The following is a 21,483-nucleotide window of genomic DNA, read 5'->3' on the forward strand; positions in this document are numbered from 1 at the left end:
ATGTGCCAGCCCAGATATCAGCAGCACCACCCTTTGTCTGCTCAGCAGTCATGTATGTGCCAGCCCAGGTATCAGCAGCACTACCGTTTGTCTGCTCAGCAGTCATGTATGTGCCAGCCCAGGTATCAGCAGCACTACCCTTTGTCTGCTCAGCAGTCATGTATGTGCCAGCCCAGGTATCAGCAGCACTACCCTTTGTCTGCTCAGCAGTCATGTATGTGCCAGCCCAGATATCAGCAGCACTATCCTTTGTCTGCTCAGCAGTCATGTATGTGCCAGCCCAGGTATCAGCAGTACCACCCTTTGTCTGCTCAGCAGTCATGTATGTGCCAGCCCAGGTATCAGCAGCACTACCCTTTGTCTGGGATCTCTCTGCTCAACAGTCATGTATGTGCACACCTTTTTCAAGAAAGAAATTGAAGTCCATTGTCTTCTGTTGGTTAATAAGACTCAGGTCCAACACTCTACTCTGGACCTCTTATCTAACAAGACTTACGGTTACATCACTAATGTGAAATTTCTAGGAGCCACATTAAAACAAGTTTAAAAAAAAGTGAGATCAATCTTAATAATGTATTTTATATTAACCTAAATTATTGACCTAATTATCATTTTGACTTATAAACAACAAGAAGTTATTGTCTACATTTTTCTCTGTGTTAAGTCTTATAACATAGTGCATTTGTAAAGAATGTTATTAGCCCCTCACCTTTTGGAACACTTTTCAACCTTCTAGTACCACAGATTGGTCAGTGGCTCCCATACTAGGCCAAAAAGCTCTACATAGGCACATTTGTCCTACCTGTCTAAGACCCTAGTTTCCTCATCTGAAAATGAAGGCTCTGGCTCAAAGCTTCCTTTAACGGCCTGTGATTTTACAGCACACATGTGGTTCTGAAGGCTACATTCCCCAAATTGTCTAGTTGACCTCAGTCCATCGACACAAATATCATCAGTCAGTGCCACTGCCCCCATGAAAGGCTAGCACTAAAGAACTGACTTCAGTTGGCAACAAATGAGAGATATGGGTCAGCACTGTGGTCACTCAGGCTGGCTCTGTCCAGTAAAAATTTAGAGTTCAGAAAAGCAATCCTGTAGCAAAGGCGTGCACACACACACACACACACACACACACACACACACACCAAACAACAACAACAATGATAGCAATAAAAAGATGAAGAAGAAGAAGAGGAGGAAGAGGAAATGAACTTAGACATGAGGCTGGTGAGATGACTTAGTAGCTAGGTTTGCTTGCTGGGTTCCCAATACCCATGGCATCACATTTATAACTACAGTTCCAAAAAATCCACTGGCCTCTTCAGAACTCCATAGGCTTCTGCACACAGTAGTATGCATGTATACTTTCAGGCAAGCATTCATACATATAAAGTAGAAATAAATCTTGTTTTTTAAAGAAAATGAAATTAAAATGGGAGCTGGGCAGATCTCTGTGACCAGTGATGGCTAGAGCTGCTAGTGGCTGAATTCCTAGGCTGGTGACTCCTGCTGAGCGGCCCTCTCAAAGATGACCTCCTGAGAGAAGCTTCCTGGGTTCCCCGAGGACAAACTGTATGGACAGCCTAAGGAAAGTCTATGAAAATTGCTCAGATTCCCTCCATGCTTGTCTGGCACGGCCAGGTGGATCAAGTCTGTAAGACTTCTCCCTTGTTTGTCATACAGACAAACCTCATTGGTTTTTCTTGCAAGAACGGATGCCTACTTGGACGTTTCATGTTTTGGGCTCCTATTTTCAAAGTTAGCCTACAGAAAAAGTGTATGTATATCTGATTCATTCACCTTTCTATTTTGCAAGAACTTCTTGGTCATTAGCCAGCCACCCTCAGGAGAGCAGAGCTGACCATCAGCAGCCACTTTGCAGCTCCCAGAAGAAACAGCCTGTGACCCCAGTTCTCGTCTGCTCTCTGAAATATGCAGAGTTCCAATGCCAAGAATATAAATAGCACTAGGTTACCAGGATGAAGATGCTGCAGGCAATGGGAGCCAGAGGCTGTGCAGAGCCAGAGCTGAGGGAGCACTTCTGGTGGGACAAGGCCACAAGACATATCTTCACGCAGTCACAAGTGACATTGCTGAGTTCCTAATATCTGTGAGAGCTGCTTTCATATTCCATGGCAGCGTGTTACTGGTCTAGAAGAACCTCAGAAATTAGAAACAAAGTAGCTTTGATGTTGGCAAAATTACTTCCACTCAGAAATTAGAAACAAAGTAGCTTCGATGTTGGCAAAATAACTTCCACAACCCTAATAGGGAACTCTTCCACTTTGCTTTATGATGAATCAAGAAAACAAAACAGAAAGATGTAGTAAATATGTCAATTCTAAAAAGGACTCAGAAAGCTGTGGAGATATTTGGAGTCCTGTAGTTTAATTTTGATTCACTGCTAAGATAAGCTTACTCTTGACAATGTGAGCAGGGGGAGCCTGACATCACAGATGGTTGAGGTTGGAGGAATATTTTCTGGGAAGTCAGTATAGAAACTTTCCTGTGGCTTCCTATTACTTCGTGCCCACATCTATGGCCACTTCAGGAATTGGCAGAACACGGAAGCTGCTATTCTAGCCGTGAAAGAAGGACGGCGTGGTCTTCAGTTTGCTATGTCCACCAACAATATGTCCGACCCACAGAGGCCCAACAAAGTGCTAAGGTATAAGCCTCCTCCGAGTGAGTGCAACCCGACTTTGGACGACCCGACTCCAGACTACATGAATCTTCTCGGCATGATTTTCAGCATGTGCGGCCTCATGCTTAAGCTGAAGTGGTGTGCTTGGGTTGCTGTCTACTGCTCCTTCATCAGCTTTGCCAACTCCCGGAGCTCGGAGGACACCAAGCAGATGATGAGTAGCTTCATGCTCTCAGTCTCTGCCGTGGTGATGTCCTATCTGCAGAATCCACAGCCCATGACTCCTCCCTGGTGATGCTGCCCAGGAGGGTTGGATCCTGGACTCCCGCCCACCTTGTCTCTGGCCTGCCTTTGGCTACCCCCACCCTCCTTCAGATGCTGTCCTAAACTTTCCTGAGTGGTCTCTGGGCTCCCAGCTGAATGGAGGGAAGTTGGCCCTGTCTTTGGGGTCCTGCTTCTGCTTTGAAAAAGAGAAACCTGCAGACTTCCCTTTTACCTGGCCATTGTTATGAGAAACACTGTTCATGTTTCTACGCATTCACTTGTTTTCTTATTGAAACCAGTTGATATAAAAATTTCCACTCTGGAAAAAAAAAAGGAATTGGCAGAACAAAAGTTAGACTAGCATGCCTTGATAACCCCCTCCTCCCTGAAAAATTAGGTGGAGATTGTCATAGGATGTGTTTTGCTATAGTCCACTTAGAACCAGGTAAAGGAAGGTGTTGAACAGTGGTCTTTGGTTGGTTTTAAACAGGGTTGGACTCCTTGGAGGAACTGTGAGGGCCTCGTTATTTCCTGCTGACAAGCTGGACTGACAGTAGCCAGCCACAAGTTCATAATAATAGCAAAGGATGGGAAATGTTGGGCCAGAGACAGACTTCCCTGCTTCTCACACGGTGCACAGCATGAGCTTCACACTCACCAGGGTTTTCTTCTTTGAAGACTCTCAGATCCAAGGCCCATGCATCTCAGTCACAGCTCCACCCTAGAAAATCGTCAGCATCCACAGCAGCTTGTTAGAATCCTGACAGCAAGTTGAGGAGCCAAAGGGGAGGGCCTTAATTGCCAGATTGCCCAGAGGACAGTAGTCTCTGTTACCCAAGGCTGTTTGCATGTGACATCCTCAGAAGAGAAGCAGATAGGAACAGTTAGTCTCCTTAGAAGTTGCCCATGGAGGGGCTGCCCATGGAGGGGCTGCCCATGGAGGGGCTCAGAAGCCCACACTGGGAGTGTTTAGCAGACTGAGACAGCTTCTTTTTATTACCCAGGAATGGTGTGTGGTCACCAGTGACCACAGTGCACTGGCCACTAATCCTTCTACCCTGTTATTCTTGAGAGAGAGAAAGAGAACATGTTTGGTTCCTGTTACGTCTCACAAATATCAGGCTGGGCATTTAAAAATATTTGAACTGGCTTTTACAGAAAAAATTAATGAACATTTTTATGTCTGAAATTAGTGTTAGAAATCAGTGAGAAAAAGTATTCCAGTGAGAAGCATGTCCATGCCTCTCCTCCCTTGCCCCGTGAGGCTAACAGCGCTGATGCACAGTGCCCTTGAAAGCCATCCCTGTGTTTGTTCTGTATCTCCCCTTCTCTCCCTTAGTTGGGAGACTGTATCTGCTCTATGTTCTCCTTTGAGTTTACATAATATCTAGTACATTCCTTTGGAATTTCAGCTACTGAACGTTCAGATGGGTGATGATATTTTACTATTAGAAACAATGTCCTAATGTTCTTAGGAATTAAATACATCACCAGCATCTGATGAACTTCAGGTCACTAATCATGAAATTAAGTGAGCTTCTCATGACCATGTAAATAGCAAGGTCTGTGTGATGCAATTCTTCTTGGTCAGTGATGACTGGACCCTGAGAAGAAAGCTTAAAGAGGAGGAAAGCCATGCTATATACTCCCACCAGGTGCTGAGGTCCAAGAATGGTGTCATGTGCCTGACACAGGCCTATTACAGTGAGTAGGCACTGCAGGGTGTTCAGTACAAAGGAAGATGTACACTCCTGCACCACCTGAGGCTTTCTCTGTTTGGTAAGAATGAAGAGTCCTGGACTTGCTACCAGAAGCCCAAGAACTCAGGATAAGGACATTGAGTCCAAATAGTAGGGCTTTCTAGGCCCTAGACCCTCTACACCTGTTGGCTCTGCATCCACTGCTTGCTAGAAACAGAGCAGAATTTTCTAGAAGGACATTGCCTCATTCTTCAGTGTCTGCTCAGAGATAGGAGTGCCACTTAAATGCTCAGGCACAAATTCCAAGTTCCCCTTGGTTCCCTCATCTGTGTATTCAAAGCTGCCTGTCAGATGGGGATTTCTATGGAGTCTCCACCTGCCTGGTGAAGTGGGTGTTTTCTTTCCTTGGACCTGTGTTGGCTTGTGAGGTTCCAGGTGTCACCCTGTGTTCTTTTCTCTGAGGTCTAGATCTGTTGCTCTTCTGTGTTGCTTTCCACATTATAATCTTGACATAAACCTCTTTCCACATAAGTTAAGGCTTCTGGGAGCAACTGTGGCTTTTCAAGATGAGACAGCTCACTAGACTGACACCACATGAGGTAGCAGAGATAACTCCAGAGTCGGGAATGAGGTGTTACCTAACCTTTCCTGAGCTGCCCTGAGGAAACTTGAGTGTGACAGTAGGCCACAAGTTATGGATAAGAATGAAATACATGCCTGCCATGAAGCTGTGATGCACTTCGTGGACACCCTTCATGAGGTTAATCTGTAATTTAAAGCTCTCTGTGAACATACACGCATGCGCACATGGTTGTGCCAAAACGTACTGGGATTTACAAAGAAGGGGAAAGGGGATTTCCACCTGAGACTGTGGTACTGGCGTGAGAGACATGTGCCAGGCTGATCTCAGATGTAGGAAGTAAGAGGGGGTTGTGGCAGTGGCAGGCTAGGGACATCAGCACAGATGAGGAGAGAGCAGAATGGATATGTGTAGTCCCGAGAGTGGAGATACACTGAGGGCTTTGGAGGGCAGTGTCTCAGTAGGAACTATGCTTTAGGAAAGCCGGGGCATCCTTGGAAATAAAGAAACACGACAAGCAAATAGCATTCCAGAGGAGAAATGAAAACGTTTCTTGTGGAAAGTGGTAGGGAATAGCAACGGCCAGAAACTGTTTCAGGGAGCAAGAGGCAGAACTACAAGGAGAGAAGGGCAGAAAGGCCTGGAGGCCACAATGTGCAGTGTGGCCATACAGTGTTCCACAGAAGAAAGCCACCCAGAGTTCAGGGGAAACTGCCACGTGTGGTGTCTGCTAAGCCTGCATGCAGGGAAAACTGCCACCTGTGGGGTCTGCTAAGCCTGCTTGCATGCAGGAGCACTGTGAAGGAAAAGATCCAGCCGGGCCTGCCCAGCAGGGAGTGACAGACAATGCTCAGATTCTGCCTTGTACAGATGGAAGGGTCAAAGTTAGCTGGAAAGAGAATATTCTAGCTGCACGACCCAGTCATCTCAGGGGTGTGTCAGTCCTTCATGACAGAGGCCAGAACAGGAAGTACTTAAGTCTCAGAACTGGCCTTGAGAGGTTGAGGGACGGGGGTCTGTTCCCAAGAAGGTGGGATGACATCACTGACTCCCAGCCCAAGGCACTGACTGCTAACCTTCCAAGGCCTAGACACCCTGGAAAACATAGTCCTCTGGTTCTACATTGATACAGTTCTGTCCTGGCTACACCTGAATGGTGGCTGGGCACTAACTTCCATGAAGGTTTGGACTCACAACTTCCTAGAGTAGCCAGTACTTTGTTCTCCTCGATTGGGTCAGTTCCTGCCTAGATATAAGTCAGAGCCTGCTAGTAGATACACTGAGGGGGTCGTGGAAGGTCACTAAGTCCTGACCATGAATCTGAGGGAGATTATCTTGAGATCCATTGACAGGATGTTTCGTGTCAGTGATGCATCTCCAAATGGGATCTGTTGCTATGCAAAACGTTATCCGACTCTGCCCAGTCTTGAACCCCCAGAGGTAACAGCCAGGCCCTGGACCACAGTAGACCTTGGAGAAATGCTTCTGGAGTATTCCATATGGGAGGAAACTATGCCATCAGCACAAGCATTGTGAATATCCTAATGCATTAGGGTGACAACATTTTGTAAATATTCAGCACACACATTAGTTAGTTACCCACATTGTGTCACCTTACTACCCACTGTCACATGGTGCCACATGAGGGTCCCAGAACCCTGCAGGTGGGAAACAGTCCCCTATCCTAAGGACTAGATTCTGCACTCAATTTTTAAGTGGCAGTAACTAAGCAGGTCTCTCCATATGGATTATAGTGACTCCTGCTGGAATGTACTGATATTGGGATTTAATTGGATTTGATAGATAGTTTCCCCACCAAAAATGTAGGCTCTGTCCAGATCTGCATACTACTTTATAAAACCCTTTTGTTCATTTAGCAAATTGTGTTGCTTCTGGGTCTGAATCATGGTGCAAACTTAGCTCAAGTTCCAGAATCTGGTTTCAATCTTTGGGGCTCACCTTAACCCCAGAGTAAACCTGCTGCTTTAGATTCAAAAGCCAGATGTGAGCTGACTTCCCAATGCCATCCAGCAGCAGTTCCCTGTAAATGGTGTCTCCAGGTCTTACCTGATAGCTAGTACTTCACCCTAAAGACTAAGGATGAAATTCTAGCCACCTCCTAGTTAGGGATGTGAGCATTTTACCTGGATCCTGTACAATGTTATGGGGCACTCCAAACACATGGAGTCCTGGCTTTGAAGAGCCTTCTAACCCGACCTGATTTGCCACTGTCTCTCTAATATAACACTAGGAGTGGTCTCATTCATCAGCACAATCCAGGCTAAGCTTCTACTACCCTTTCTGGCCGGAAGAGCTCTTTGTCAAAAGTGTCCTGAGAGACAATGCTACTCCGTCCATAGTGTGGCAAGTGGATAATTTAGAAACCTTTTTTGAAAGCTTCATAATTCTCAACACATAAGAACCATTACCACAACTCATTTAAAACTGCAGGGCCAATAGGAAGGAACAGTGTCCTGACTAGCTTCTGTCTCCATGGATGGTTAGGTTCCTCATGGACCCTTAGTCTGTCCCATTAATAATCTTTGGAATGTCTTATAGCCCCACTGTGTGGCCCTCTGTACCCACATTGACTGTCTCCTGAGAGGGCCTGCTTTCTTGGGTGCTGCATTCATTAGTTTGGACAGGCTATTGCTTTGGGTATTTCCCTCAAAAGGTTTCTTTGCTGTGCTTCTCCCAGTTCAGTTACTGTCATTATTCCTAATTGCAGCTTTCCTAAAATGGCATTTGGCAACATACCTAGATGAGCTAATGCATAGATGGAGTTCTGATCTCACTGGCAATATTTTAAGAACGAAGCATCCTTAGAACAAAAGAAAGGGATGAATCCTCTCAGCAGAGCTCCTGAAATCTCGATCCTCAGAGCAGCTGACGGAGACTCCAAACCCCTAGAATAGCAACCGTTGTTACAGTTAGCAATGTGAGTAGCCAGCATCCACAGCCATCCACAGAGAAAGCCAGCACATTGCATTCACATTCCTAGGGGCTGTGAAATTCAAGCCCAGGTGGTCCACTTCCTGCTTCCTGTGTACATTTATCCATTGCTTTGGAGCCTTGTGTACAGTGACCATTTAAGACAAGAAAGTCCTGGCTGCAAGATGTCTGTGGATTTTGGACTTTTACTGGGGCAGATGTGAACATACATATTTACCCTGGATGAGGCACCAACAACAGGAAAAGGAAGCCATTGTGCCCAAGGCCAGTTTGATGAACTGTTGTTTATTGGATTACTTATGGTAGCAACACTGTACCTTGTCCTTTCCTTGTACAGTTTCCAGGTAGCAACAATGAAGAGTCTTCTCTCCCCCCATCCCCAGAAACTATTCACTGTTTGTATCATTTGGGAGAGAGACCTCCAAAGTCTTTTAATGAGTTTCCAGCATCTGTGGCATCTCTCATTTATACAAGAAAGCATTCAAATTTGAAGAAAATAACTACACAACAGTTTGGCAGCTCATGGAACAGCTGTTCAGAGAACATCCATATCTGTACTATGCCTCCTTGTTCAGGAATAAAAACATTTGCTCTGCATGGTCAACTCAGGTGGAGGGCCTGAGTGCCCCACCTAGTACTAGGTGTCCAAAGTGGCATTAGTTGAGATTTCTGAGCTGCAAGCCAAAAAGTGATAATGAAACCATGCTAAATTTCTGTGGGCCCCAGTGACCCCTGCAAGGCTCCAGCACACACAACTAGGCTGAAGGTACCAATTCCACACGGATCTGATTTGCCCTCTAGACAGTGACCAGCCTAAGGGCCAGGCTAGCCTAGGTCAATCCTATGGTCTTTGGGTGGATGCAGCCAGGTGAGGAGGCAGCCAAACTGAAACTGCATTGCGTCTGCTTCCTCAGGGCTACTTCAAAAGACCACTGATGATTTACTTTTTGTGTGGTCACAGTGCAGAGAAGACAGCATCCTCTTTTCTCTGTGGGGCCAGCAAGCAGAAGTCTGAGCCAATCCCTTTTTCTGCGGGGCCAGCAAGCAGAGGTCTGAGCCAATCCAGGTCAAAAGAGATGAACATAGTTCAGAGGAGGACAAGCCACTTGTAAAAATTACCTTCCCCAATTCAATTTCCAACTCCATCCAGCTCTGTGTCTGAGGTTGATGACAGGCAGAGAGGATCGGTGGATTTGATGGCACAATGATGATTAGGTTTTAAAAAAACTGTTGCTTTAAAACTGTAGCGCTTAGAGAAATCACAGAAATCTTCTTGCTCAATAGTCACCTGAGCGGAGAAAAGACAAAGGCTGCACAAGTACACCCTGCACATGTGAGCACCAGGAAGGTGTTCCTAGCACAGTTGAACCCTGGACAGGTGTGCCTGCACAAGACACTCACAGTAAATACCGTGCACAATTGGGCACCCAAGAAGCTGAGCTCCTGAGCAGGTGTGCCATGGGCAGGTGTGCCATGGGCAGGTATGCCTCGCACAGGATAGCTCCAGATAAGTACACCCTGCACAGAGGAGCCCTAAGTCAGTATACTACACACAGCTGAGCTTCCAGAAGGTGAACCCTAGAAAAGGTATACCCTACATAAGTGAGCCCTAAGAAGATATGCCCCGCACGGGTCAGCAAACTTAAGGATTACTAGGTGTATTAGTATAGGCTCTGCTACTGGGTTGTCTTAACAGCAGGGCCTCAGAAGCACTTAGCACCATTTGTTTGAGTAACTATTAATGATTTGTACCTGGATTTACTGTTTGTAGGAGAAATATGGTGATTCTCTAACTCTGCCCATTCTTTCTATATTCATCAACCAGTGTTCTTAGGAAAGTATTCAACTGGGAAAGAATGCCAATTCCTTTTAAAAGGCAAGCCTATGCATTCTTTTTATCCCTATTCTGTACTTAATTATTGTGTTTCCTATCAATTATTTCATAAACATAGTGGATGCTGAGGTTGTGAAATGGAAATTTAACTGTTAAATTCAGACTTTAGAATATCATGCTGCCAGTGAAAATAACCATATTATAAACACATAATGTGAAAAAACGTGAGAGCCCAGCTACAAGGGAAGACAATAAGTGATAATTCTTCCTTGCAAGAAGTCCTGTGATGCCTCTCTACATAGTGTGTCTGACACTGTGGAAGCAGGTGTTGGGAAGACCCATTGAGGACAGATCCATGAGCAAGGCTTAGAGGTCCATCTGAGATTTCTCTCTGCACCTGCCTCCGTAACTTATGACTACTGAGTACCTGTGGGATTCCATGACCTCCTTCCTCAGCTGGTTAATACAGTGCAGGAAATCTGGCCCTGGGAGAAAGGGAGAGTTAGCAATGACAGCTGAATCTTGGTACTTGCTGAGTAGAGAAGGCTAAGTGGGAACTTTGTCATGTGATATGTGAAGATTAAGATGGCTCAGCAAGATGGCCTGCAGAGCACTGCTGAATTCACATGGTATTCAGTGATACCAAGGTGGGCACTGAGGCAGCTCCAGCGAGGGAACTTCTGAGCAGACAATGCTGGGCCACAGCCTAGGGTAGCCACTGTACAGCCACGCCATATATAAAGAGGGAGTCCCTTTGATAGTTTACATGGAGGGATGGGCCTGGAGGTTTTATTGGATACTCTCAAGAATATCTCCTCGCTCCTTGTTCCTCGCTCCTCGCTCCACACTCCTCGTTCCTGGCTCTCCTCTTTGGATCATGACCTAGGAAGCCTGGCACATCCATAGCATTCAAGAGGAACTCTAATTCTGTGTCCTGCCAGATGGCAGTTCTGGCCACAGCAAATTTTATGCAGGGAATGGCCAGGGTACAAGAAGTACTTTGTCTGGTTCCTCCTGAGGTAAGAAAAAAAAAAAAAACACTTTCTATAATAAACACTTGACCTTATCTTGTGTCTCCATCACAAGCCAGTTGAGCTGAGCTGTCACAACTAAGGCCCTGACCACTTTAATCCTATTATTAAGTTGCATGGAATTTTTTCTTTCTCTCTTCTGTATCCTTCCCATCTCCTCACATTAGAGTACTCCTGCACTCAGAAACCCACTCCTCAGATGTCCAAAGGGGAATGTGAGGTAAGGTGTGTAGGGTCCTCTTTGTCTGCTACATCAGAGCATGTTTCCTGATTTCTAAGATGCTTGTGGCCCAGGAGGACTTCTGGCTGCTTGCACAGATAGCTAAGGGGACTGCCAAGAATGGCCCCTGGAGATTAAGGGACAAAGGAGTGGAAGGCATTTAAATATTCCAATCCTGTGACTGGTCCAGGGACACAGAGGTAGAAAGCATTTAAAAACCCCATCCCTGTGGCTGCTCAGAAAAGGCTCACTCCTTATCCCTGCATCTGTTGTGAGATAACAAGAGACTGATAGGGCCACACAACTTGAGCTTCCCATAAGCACTGTCTGGGCCAGCCTTCCTTGCCTCATTCCTTTGAGAACTTTTGCCTCTGTGATTTTAAAGTTAAGCGTTTTGAATGTGAAACATAAGCTGTTCTTCAATGCTGCTGTTCTGTCAATGGCACTGCTCACACTGGCTCATGTCTTCCTTGACTGCACATAGCGCATACAACCAAGGAGGAACACTTCAAGAAGCCTCCATACTGCTCTCACATGACTTCCTCAGCTTCCTTCACATTAGTGAGATCAGCCCTTCCAGAACAATCCACTCTCAAGCCAATATTACCCAAGAACATCAGACTATACCCAAAGCCCAGCATGTGTGTGAACAAGCCCAGGTTGCCATGGCTGGAGCCCAAAATCACCTGTTAAGTTTGCAGAACCTGCCTCTAACCTTACTGACCAGGAAAGTAGACAGAAGGAAGTGACGCTGAAGCCTGTGTAAAACTGATATACACCCTTTGGGAGAAAGTAAATGAAGCTCTAAAAAGAAACTGCTGAGGACCTAATGATGTGCCACCTTCAGCTTTGCAGCCCCTTCAAATGCATGAATAGGAGAATACCTAGATATCTAGAAATGTCACACAGGAAGGACCAAATCACCAAACCCAGCCGCCAGCTCAAACCCAAAGGAAAGTACCTGTACTGGCTGGTTTTGTGTCAGCTTGACACAAGCTAGTCATCAGTGAAGAAGGAGCCCTCAGGTGAGGAAATGTCTCCATGAGATCAAGGCATTTTCTCAATTAATGATCAATGGAGGAGGGCCCAGCCCATTGTAGGTGGTTCCATCCCTGGGCTGATGATCTTGGGTTCTACATGAGAGCAGGCTGAGCAAGCCATGAGGAAGAAGCCAGTAAGCAGCACCTGGTCATAGCCTCTGCAACTGCTCCTGCCTCCAGGATCCTATCCTGTTTGAGTTTCTGGCCTGACTTCCTTCAATAATGAGCAGCAATGTGGAAGTGTAAGCCACGTAAATCCTTTTCTCCTCAACTTGCTCTTTTGGTCATAGTGTTTTGTTGCAGCAATAGAAACCCTAACCAAGAAAGTGTCATTCAGTATCCTAAGTGTCTGGAAATGTTTAAGGTATGCAAATGACGGCCCCTGCCTTAACCAGGCTCAGCTCACCATACTACCGATTCTTCCCAAATGGTTCCAGATTCAGGTCTCTTCAAGACTCAATACCATGAGGAGTCAGTTTACCACACTGAAGGTGCAAATCAGCAAGAAAAATATAAAGACTGTCTTTTATTTTAAAAGAGAGTGGTATGGAAACATTGTTCAGCATTAAAAAAGAGGAAATTTATGTCATTGGCCATAACATGATGGGCCCAGAGGACTTAATGCCTAGTAGAATAAGCCAGGTGCAAAAAGGCAAGCACCACTGAACTCGCTTATGTGGAACCTAAGCCTGTTCCATACAACAAAATGTAGAATGGTGTCACCAAAGGCCATTTTTGGGTGCTGTTTAGATGGCATGAAGTTTCAGTCGGACAATAAAAACATGGTCTAATGACCTGTTGCATAGAGGGTTGACTATAGTTAATGTCAACTAGAATGCTAAAACACTTTCTTTAAAATGCTCTTACCACAGAGAAATTACATTTGAAGTGATAGGTAAACTAATTCATTCATCCTTCAAAGTATACATCATATCAAACATCTCATCTACCCCAAGAGTGTATATAATTATTAGTTATCAGTTTAAAAATGAATAGGACTTTTTAAAAACTACAGTTTACATTGAATTATTCACAGGTTTTCAACCGCAGGCCTGTTGCTTTCTTCAAAAGTATAAAGTGAACACACAAGCTGCTCCTAACTCAACAGCGTTGTGTGGATATCTCAGGGAAAATCGCTTGGGCTGGAGGCTGTCTAATTAGCAGTATTCTTATCAAAGACTGTTTAGAGAGATTCACTCATTCTCCTGCCGCCCTTCTAAGCAGTGCGTTCTCGTGGCCCATAATTTGCACCTAATTCTTTGCCTCTCCTTCTAGCCTGCAGCGGTGTCTGGGACAACATCACATGCTGGCGCCCTGCAGACATTGGGGAAACTGTCACCGTGCCCTGCCCCAAAGTGTTCAGCAATTTCTACAGCAGACCAGGTATTTGCATTTATTCCTGGGTTCACAGGTGTTTTCATCTGGGGGCGGGGGTCAGTTTTTCCCAAAAGATGCAAGCTGGGCCTTGCTCTTTTGTAGCCATGTGCTTACTCCCTGGTCCTAAGGGAGCCAGAGAACATCTGGCCCATGGTTGGGTGAGTTCTCCTTTAAGGAAAAAGGAATACCTCAGCTTCTGGAGCCTGTATAGGCAAGCAGGGCAGATACAGAGGGGAAGACTGAGTGATAAACTCTCAGGTGGCAAAGCAGGAAAAGTGTACATGTGTGATACTGGAGGTGAGGGGGGAGAGATTACTGCGAGGTTGTAAGGGTTAGGGAGAGAATTTGGGACACTGCACAAATTACGCTCCTGCTGACTAGTTTGCTGTTGCCTAAAGTTTAGAGAATTAGAGGTGCCATCCACATCTCTGTCCTACACTGTTCTTTTTGCATGTCTCAGGATTCACGTTTTCATAACATAGAGGAATCTGTGTAGCAAAATAGAGATTAGAAGAAACAAATAGAACAAGAAAAGTGCAGTGCTTTGGAGAACTGGAAAGTAGTTTTGTCTGGGCAGATACTGAGTGGGGAAGCTGTGAGGGATGGTAATGGTGTCAGGGACTTGGTCTCTGACTGGGAACCTGGGTCCCTAACCTATCTGCTGGGTCAGTCATGGCCATGTTAGAGAATCTCAACCATTCTCAGTATTCTGACCTCTAAAAGCTCTCATCCACTCCAGTTACCAACATCTCCCTCAGGAGCTTTGCCATGAGTGCAAAGAGGCAGTCTTCCTCAAATGTCAGTGGGCCAGGTGTGGTCTGAGTCAAAAGCCCCAGAAGGGATACCAGTGGATCCCCAGGGAAGGTGAATGGAGACTGGGACCTAGAGTCCTTCAGTGCTGTGTGTGCCCAATAGTTCTGGTTTCAGAATCATCAACCTGGCAGGAACTGCTTATGTACATTGCCAGATAGGAGGTGAGCTCTCAGTGCCTAGTGACTGCTCACTACCAGTGAACAGGTGGCCATCACCATATAGAAAAAGAAAATGCAGGGCCTTTGGGTCAGAAAGCCTATCTCCTGCTCAAGCTCAAAAACAATCCAGCCTCTAAGACCTTAGTCCCCCACCTGTAGGATGAGAACAGCAATATGAACCACACCTACCTCTCAAATCTGCTCTGAAAATAAAGATGTATGTAAAGGAAGACCTTTGGAAACTGAAATGTCCTATACTCTGTGGGACTCACGAGTAGCCCTGTCAATGGACAGAAGCTCCACAGAGGACAAGGACATGTGCCGTACCCTGAGCACCTTGAGAAAGAATCAGGCCTGGTCAGTTGAAATTACTAATGCCCTTGTCTGTCCCTTTCCCACCAGGTCTGTCCAGAGCTTCATACTCTTTCTGCTTTATGTGGTCGGTCACCTGCCACATTCTTTGTAAATAGAATGAATGCTTCATTTCTGGATAAATTTGAGATTATTTAGGAATAAACAGTGGGATATTAAAATTACAAAACTGCTATATTTCTTACTATTTAAATCTCAGTCATGTGTTTTCCTCCAACTGATAGCGAAGTGGAAACTGCCCTATGCTGCTTCTTAAGTATCAAAGGGTGAGGGACAGGCCAAATGGAAAGGGGACAAAGATTAAAAACTAAAGAAGAACAAGCGATGTTGCTCCAGAGTTCTGGGCCTGGCCACTCTGATAAATGCAGACATCAGAATATGCTAAGGGTTGTCACTCAGCTTCAGAATACCACCTCTGAGGCTTTACCAGTTGGGATCAGTTCCAGTCCTGCTTTTACCATTATGTGATACAGTGTGTCCACTAAGCCCTGGGGGGGCATCTCAGGGAGGAAGGTATGCAAGGCAACTTAGGAAGGACTTCTGGGCAACCTCAGTTACTTGCTGACTAGGGCTTCAGCTTGTCATATCATCCTTGATCATGAGGCTAGCTTTCAAGGACCAAACATCTGAAATTTACTTTCCAGGAAACATAAGCAAAAACTGCACTAGTGATGGATGGTCAGAGACATTTCCAGATTTCATAGATGCATGTGGCTACAACGACCCTGAGGATGAGAGTAAGGTAGGTACCCAAGCCGCCACACAAGCTCCACTCATGGACACTGCAAACAGACATTCTCTATAGGTCTCCTAAGCAGTATAGCTTCTTGATCCACACTTGGACTCTGATATGCTGTTGTGTTTGGGATTTGCTGGTTCTGCATAATTTGGGAGGCCCAGGAAGGAAGGCTTTCCTTACCTGTCAGCATGTCTGGATGGAAGAGACTCCTGTAAGTGGGTTATACCTGCCACAGACTAGCTCTTCTGGGGTCCCCTGAGCAACACATCCTTCATGCCACCTGGATCTCTCCATCCCAGTTATAGTTTTGCCATTATCTGGATTCCTGGGAAGCAGATCTGATTCCTCAGTACACAAGTCCAATGCCAAACATCTTCATGAGTTCCAATGCTGAGTCTGTTCGTAGCTGCTGGGGTCTTATCTCAGGCCATGAGTCTCTCCAGCCATGGCTACATCTAAGATAGAGTATCACATCCACGTAATTGTTGGTGACCTGGACATGCCTGACTCAGCCCTGTACCTCTGCCTGGCTCCATCTCCACCCTGGCAGCCTAGTGTATCCCTACATCACCCTCCTTTGTGCTTGACCATTGTCTCCTCCTCCTCAGCCTGGGGCACCTTTTCACTGTAAGGAGGACTTGAGCTCCTTACAAACCCACATTCAGTTGCAAACAGGCTGATGGCTCAGTAAGGTACTAAATGTAAGGTACACTCCAGAGAGACCCAGTAAATAGCCAAGCACAGATTTGTCCACATACCACAGAGCACAGTCACTTCATGCCTCATGTCACTTCCGGTCTATCATGGTGCCTTCTCACCATCTGTGGCAGCAGCACTGCTTCTGGGAGTTGACCCACTTGCCCCTTGCCCCAGACTAATTGCTTCCCTTTCTTCACTAAGGTTTATAATTCAAAGCCAGAAGATTATGAAACTCAAGGAAAGAAAATGCCATGTTGTTATGAATGCTCCACTAGTTGGGGGTAGCATTCCTGGACAATAGCAGTGTAGCAGCTGCAGAATTGCCTGTGTCCTATAAACCAGATACTCAGGCTCGATAGGACCTATTCCATAGACAGGTACTCAAGCTTGAAAAGACGGTGGGATGTGTTGGCCTTCACCCTTCTGAATTTACAACCTTCCTCTCACTCATGCTTTGACATTTCCACAAGACAGGGAACCCACTGGACTCCTACCCTCCTCAGCTGCATTGCTAGAAGTCTCAGCTCTGGACTGAGACGTAGGCTCGGGTTGCAGCCTTCTAGCACACTCAGAACACCATGGAGAGGGTTCTACACTGCATCCTGCACAGCAAATAAAAGCTGAGAGATGAACCAGTATTGAAGACCATGACTCCTTGCATTTGAATAGATGCCAGCTCACTTCTGACCCACTACCCCACTCAGGAGCCCATACACAAGCCCCTGGTCAAATGTGGGAGCAGGGCACCTGTGTCCTCTCTGTCCCCTGTGTCACACTCTTGAGGACCTGTTTCTGTTGTTTGGTCTCACTTGATAAGCTCCCAAAGGAAACAGGTTTCTTTTCTGGCCGGTGACACTGCTGCCTGCCTGTTCTGTTGAGTGTAATCACTGCCTTTAGTTTCTCTGTGACAAGTGTATCCCGTGTTCTCTGTGGCTATGATTATTGGTGAAGCTGTGGGTGGTGCCCATCCCCCTAGAATGGCTGCTGAGCACACAGGACAATTGTGTGATCTGGACTTGGTGATTACAGAGTGCACTAAATTTCATGTTGCTGAACCCCTCCCACATACCCTGAAGACCAACCTCAAGAGGTTCACTAAGCTGAATCAGGCTCACAAGCCTGGAGAATGCAACAAAAGACAGCCACTTAGGATGCAGCTGAAGTCAAAGGGCAGAGCGACTACTGAAGCAGACATGCCCCTCCCTAGGTCACCCGCATCCTGCATATGTGACTAGAGGCCCGAATTCTCAGACTTCCCTGCTTCCTCCCCATTTACCACATCCCTGAAATGGCTGTTTCTGTCCCATCGGTCACGGGCACCATGCCCAGAGATACCTTGATGCCAAATGATGCTTATTGTAAAATTTTACCCTTTTATAGTACTAGACACCCACAAATATGGACCCAAACCCCACAAAGGTCATTGGTAGGATCACGAAAAGCAAAATTCTAGGCATTCGGGGTTGCATTCTTAGTAATCCCTTCCTTGTCTGCCTGCAGAGACAGGCAAGAAACCCACTTGAAAGCTCAAGGCTCTATCCAAGTGGAATAAGATCTGAAACATGTTTTTACAGAAGACATGAGTGCATGTTAAACTGCCCTAAAGCGTTTTGATGAGTTGTCTCTAGGAAGCTGCCCACTGGCCTTCTGGGAGTGAACTTCACCTCAGCTCAGGCTCTGACTCTGCAGAGATGGTTCTTAAGTCCTCTTCTGAGTATCCTGAGTTCTGATCCAGAACAGGGGTGATGGTCATGGTTCCAACCCCATCCCTCTGAAGCTGGTCAGGTGGGACAAGAACACCTGGTTAGGGGCCATGGAGACAGATCAAGCAGCCATGAGTCTCGGGTCGGGGCTTCTGTGAGGGAGCATAGTTGGGAGGATTCCCACTCCTAGGTGGGATTGTCTGCCCTGTTTGCTTCATGTTTGAACATAATAGGTGTTGAGCAGTGTCCTGAGGTTGCTTCAACACTCTCTTCCTAGCCCTGTGTTCAGGTCCCTCGGGGAGGCCTGGGACACACACACACACACACACACACACACACACACACACACACACACCTCATGTGTACAAAGATCTTTGGGAGCCTGCGTTCTGAGCTCTCCCCAGTTATGTTGAGTGACAGGGATGTAAGAAGCTCCAGTGTGTCCTTGCAGAACAAGACCTCTCCTTGGTCTTGATTTCTCCTAGGTCACCTTCAGGGAGTATTTCCAGAGACACAGGAAAACTCCCGAGGCCCATTCGGTGCTTCTGAGGGGACTATAATTAAACCCTGCCTGTGTGAGGCACAGCTTCTGAGCCCTCATGCATTCTGTCTGTTTTGAAGAACTATTTTTGTTCTTAATTAAACATTTCAGAGATTCTTCAAATAGCATAAATTTATAATAATGGATTAAAAAGTCAAAATATTTTAATGCAAAAGGCAATAGAAATGATGGACCAAAGTCAAAATGAGTAATGCTTCCAAATTGAAGCTTACACACTTTAAATACTTTAGATACTAGGTTGCTTCACAGACTTCTTAAATATAAAACTATGGCAAATACAATGTCATCATAGATGTCCTGAGCATGAGACAGATTGCATCAGGGCTCTGGGCGTGCACACACACATGATAGGCTGCATCGGAGCTCTGGTCGTGCACACACACATGGCCAAAGCCGAGGCCCCTTGTCAAGGAGTCCAGTAGCATCTGAGAAATGTCTATGTGGAGAACACCAGCTCTTTTTTGTGTGTCTTTTTTAAATTGAAAAGTTATACAATATATTCTGATGGTGTTTTCCCTTTCCCATCTCCTCCCAGATCCAACTCCATGACTTCTTTCTATTTTTAAAAAATAGGCAAATTCAAAAGGCAAAGAAACCAGATTTAAAAAAAAAAAAAAGCAGTGAAAAGATACAGGAAACACACACAGACAGACAGACACACAGACAGACAGTAGACAGAGAATCCATAAAAGCACAAAATTTGAAACCATAATATACATGTAAAAGATCAGTAAAATAGAAAATTCCCCCAACAAAGCGATATGAAACAAAACAATGCAAAGCCACCACTAAGTTCATCACTCTCCAATTGGACTTAGGAGACTCTACACACGATGGAGCCCATGCCTGATACTGCTCGGGTAGCCAAGAGCCTGAGTCTAGACTAGCTGTAGGCCTGGGGAAATCAAGGTCTTCTTGACTGAAACAGCTTGAGCTTTGCCTCAGCATCGCACTTTCTCCTCAGATCTGTGTTTTGGGGTATCCCACTTACACGTAGTCATATTGTCCCATGAGAGTTATGTGGGTGGCCATCATTTTTCAAAATACATTAAGACAAATAAATACATGTCACATAAACCATAAGGTTAACTACATATGGAAGAATAATAAGATCAAATTACAGTGCCAGGAATCTCTTTGAGGAGAGATAGTGGAGTCCTTGGGGCTTCAGCATACTGCCCTGAGCTGCCAATGTGGTCAAACCTCACTGGAGAACAAGGAGCCACCTCTGTTATGCCTTTCCACCTGGCTCTCAAATAAAAGATCGCTTTGGATCTTTTAGAAGAAAGTTTTGGCACTTGTGTCAAGTAGACACATTTCTACCATATTATTTGGTACTCCTAAAAATATTTATACCCTCTCCTCCCACCATTCTCCATACTAGGCCACTCTCCCTAATAGGGTTCCTCATACTTATCATGGCTGATGGCACAGAGCACACCATCAACCCTCTGGCACCATGAAGGCACTTGACCCCTAACAGCCTAGTGATAAGCAGGGAGTCCTAGGAGTAGACGGAGTGACTCACAGGGAGCCTCTGTGACAATCCAGAATTGCCACCTACAGGTATGTGTCCGAATGAGAGTTCCTGGACATCAGTGCCAGTGCTCACCAGGTGATGGATTCCAGCTCGCAAGGACACAGGCATCTATTTGCTCACTTCAGTATAGGTTATACTCGCTTCATGTCATGGAGTTCATAGGGTTTAAGGCACATTGTGTGCCAAGCTTAATGCCAGACAGTAGTGAGAAGAAAAGGTTTAGGGAAGGCAGAGTGAGATCAGCTGTGGACAAGATAGTAGGCTTGACAACTTGAAAAGGCAAGACAAGGAGCTACGTCACAGATGGTCTGGCAAAGACCTGGAATCATAGTTGCTCACAGGGGCCTATGGCTGACCTTAGACTCTCAGAAGTATGATCAAGAAGTTGCCTTGTGGAGACAGACTGGGTTACCAGTCATGCTTACTCCTGTTTTAATAGAAGCTTCACACATGGGCTTTGATGCTTTGCAGTGAACCATTAATTCTCTTCAAAGCCAAAGGAGAAGCAAGCCAGAGAAAGGCTTGCTATGGTTCTCTGAGTTCTTAAAGCCCCTCCATTGAGGAATACTACCCTAGAGCTGAAGTTGATGCAAACCAGAAAATGAAAGGCTAAGGAGCAGCCTATGAAGATGGCCACCCAGGGAAAGTACAAGCTCAAGTCATCTCTAAGCTTCAGTCTACAGAGTCCCCTCTTTCCTTTTTAAGAGCCTATCTTGAGCCCTCTGGGATCTTAAGTCAAAATAATTTTTTCTTCAATAAAAATAAAAACCTATCTTGTGAGAAATTACTTGCAGAGATAGAATAAGGACCCCACACAGACTAAACACAATTTTATAGATAACAGAATTCTATGAGCTTCTTGGTCCTCTGCTACCTGCACCATCTCTCTGTGGTGGGTGCAGATCCTCCAAAGAAAGGTTCTAAACCCTGAAAGTTCATGAGGACAGATAGAAAGTCCCACACTTCCAGTGAGCTAAATTCCTAGCTCTTCTTCACCTCCCTAGAGTGGAGAACACATCTACTGAGGAGACCCTAGGTCATGCCAGGTCAAGCAGCCCCAGGTTTAAAACCTGGAAAACCAACTGTTTTTCTGTCAGGACATCAGTGTCTGGAGATACCAGATACCCTCTGTTTGTATTGAACTTGTTAGGGTCTCCTAGCCATTAGATTTGGGTGGTCTGCCAGGCACAAGTTTAAAATTAAATGTCAGAATATTTTCTTTTTTTTCTTTTTCCTTTTTTTATTAGATATTTTC

General features: G+C 45.6%; 1 protein-coding gene and 1 pseudogene across 2 annotated transcripts in view; both read left to right on the forward strand.

Moving 5' to 3' along the window:
- Vipr2 (vasoactive intestinal peptide receptor 2) overlaps positions 1 to 21,483 on the forward strand; it is a 67,822-nt gene that overhangs the window by 3,166 nt on the left and 43,173 nt on the right. The window contains exons 3-4 of the mRNA XM_031356673.1: positions 13,541 to 13,648; positions 15,630 to 15,727. Coding sequence (XP_031212533.1) covers positions 13,541 to 13,648; positions 15,630 to 15,727 — 206 coding nt within the window. The remainder of the gene's footprint in view (positions 1 to 13,540; positions 13,649 to 15,629; positions 15,728 to 21,483) is intronic.
- On the forward strand, positions 2,572 to 3,237 carry LOC116080298 (annotated as a pseudogene). The gene has a single exon (XR_004114383.1). The product of XR_004114383.1 is annotated as a protein Asterix pseudogene (transcript).

The sequence above is a fragment of the Mastomys coucha genome, unplaced genomic scaffold (genome assembly GCF_008632895.1).
Source record: "Mastomys coucha isolate ucsf_1 unplaced genomic scaffold, UCSF_Mcou_1 pScaffold6, whole genome shotgun sequence".
NCBI lineage: Eukaryota > Metazoa > Chordata > Mammalia > Rodentia > Muridae > Mastomys > Mastomys coucha.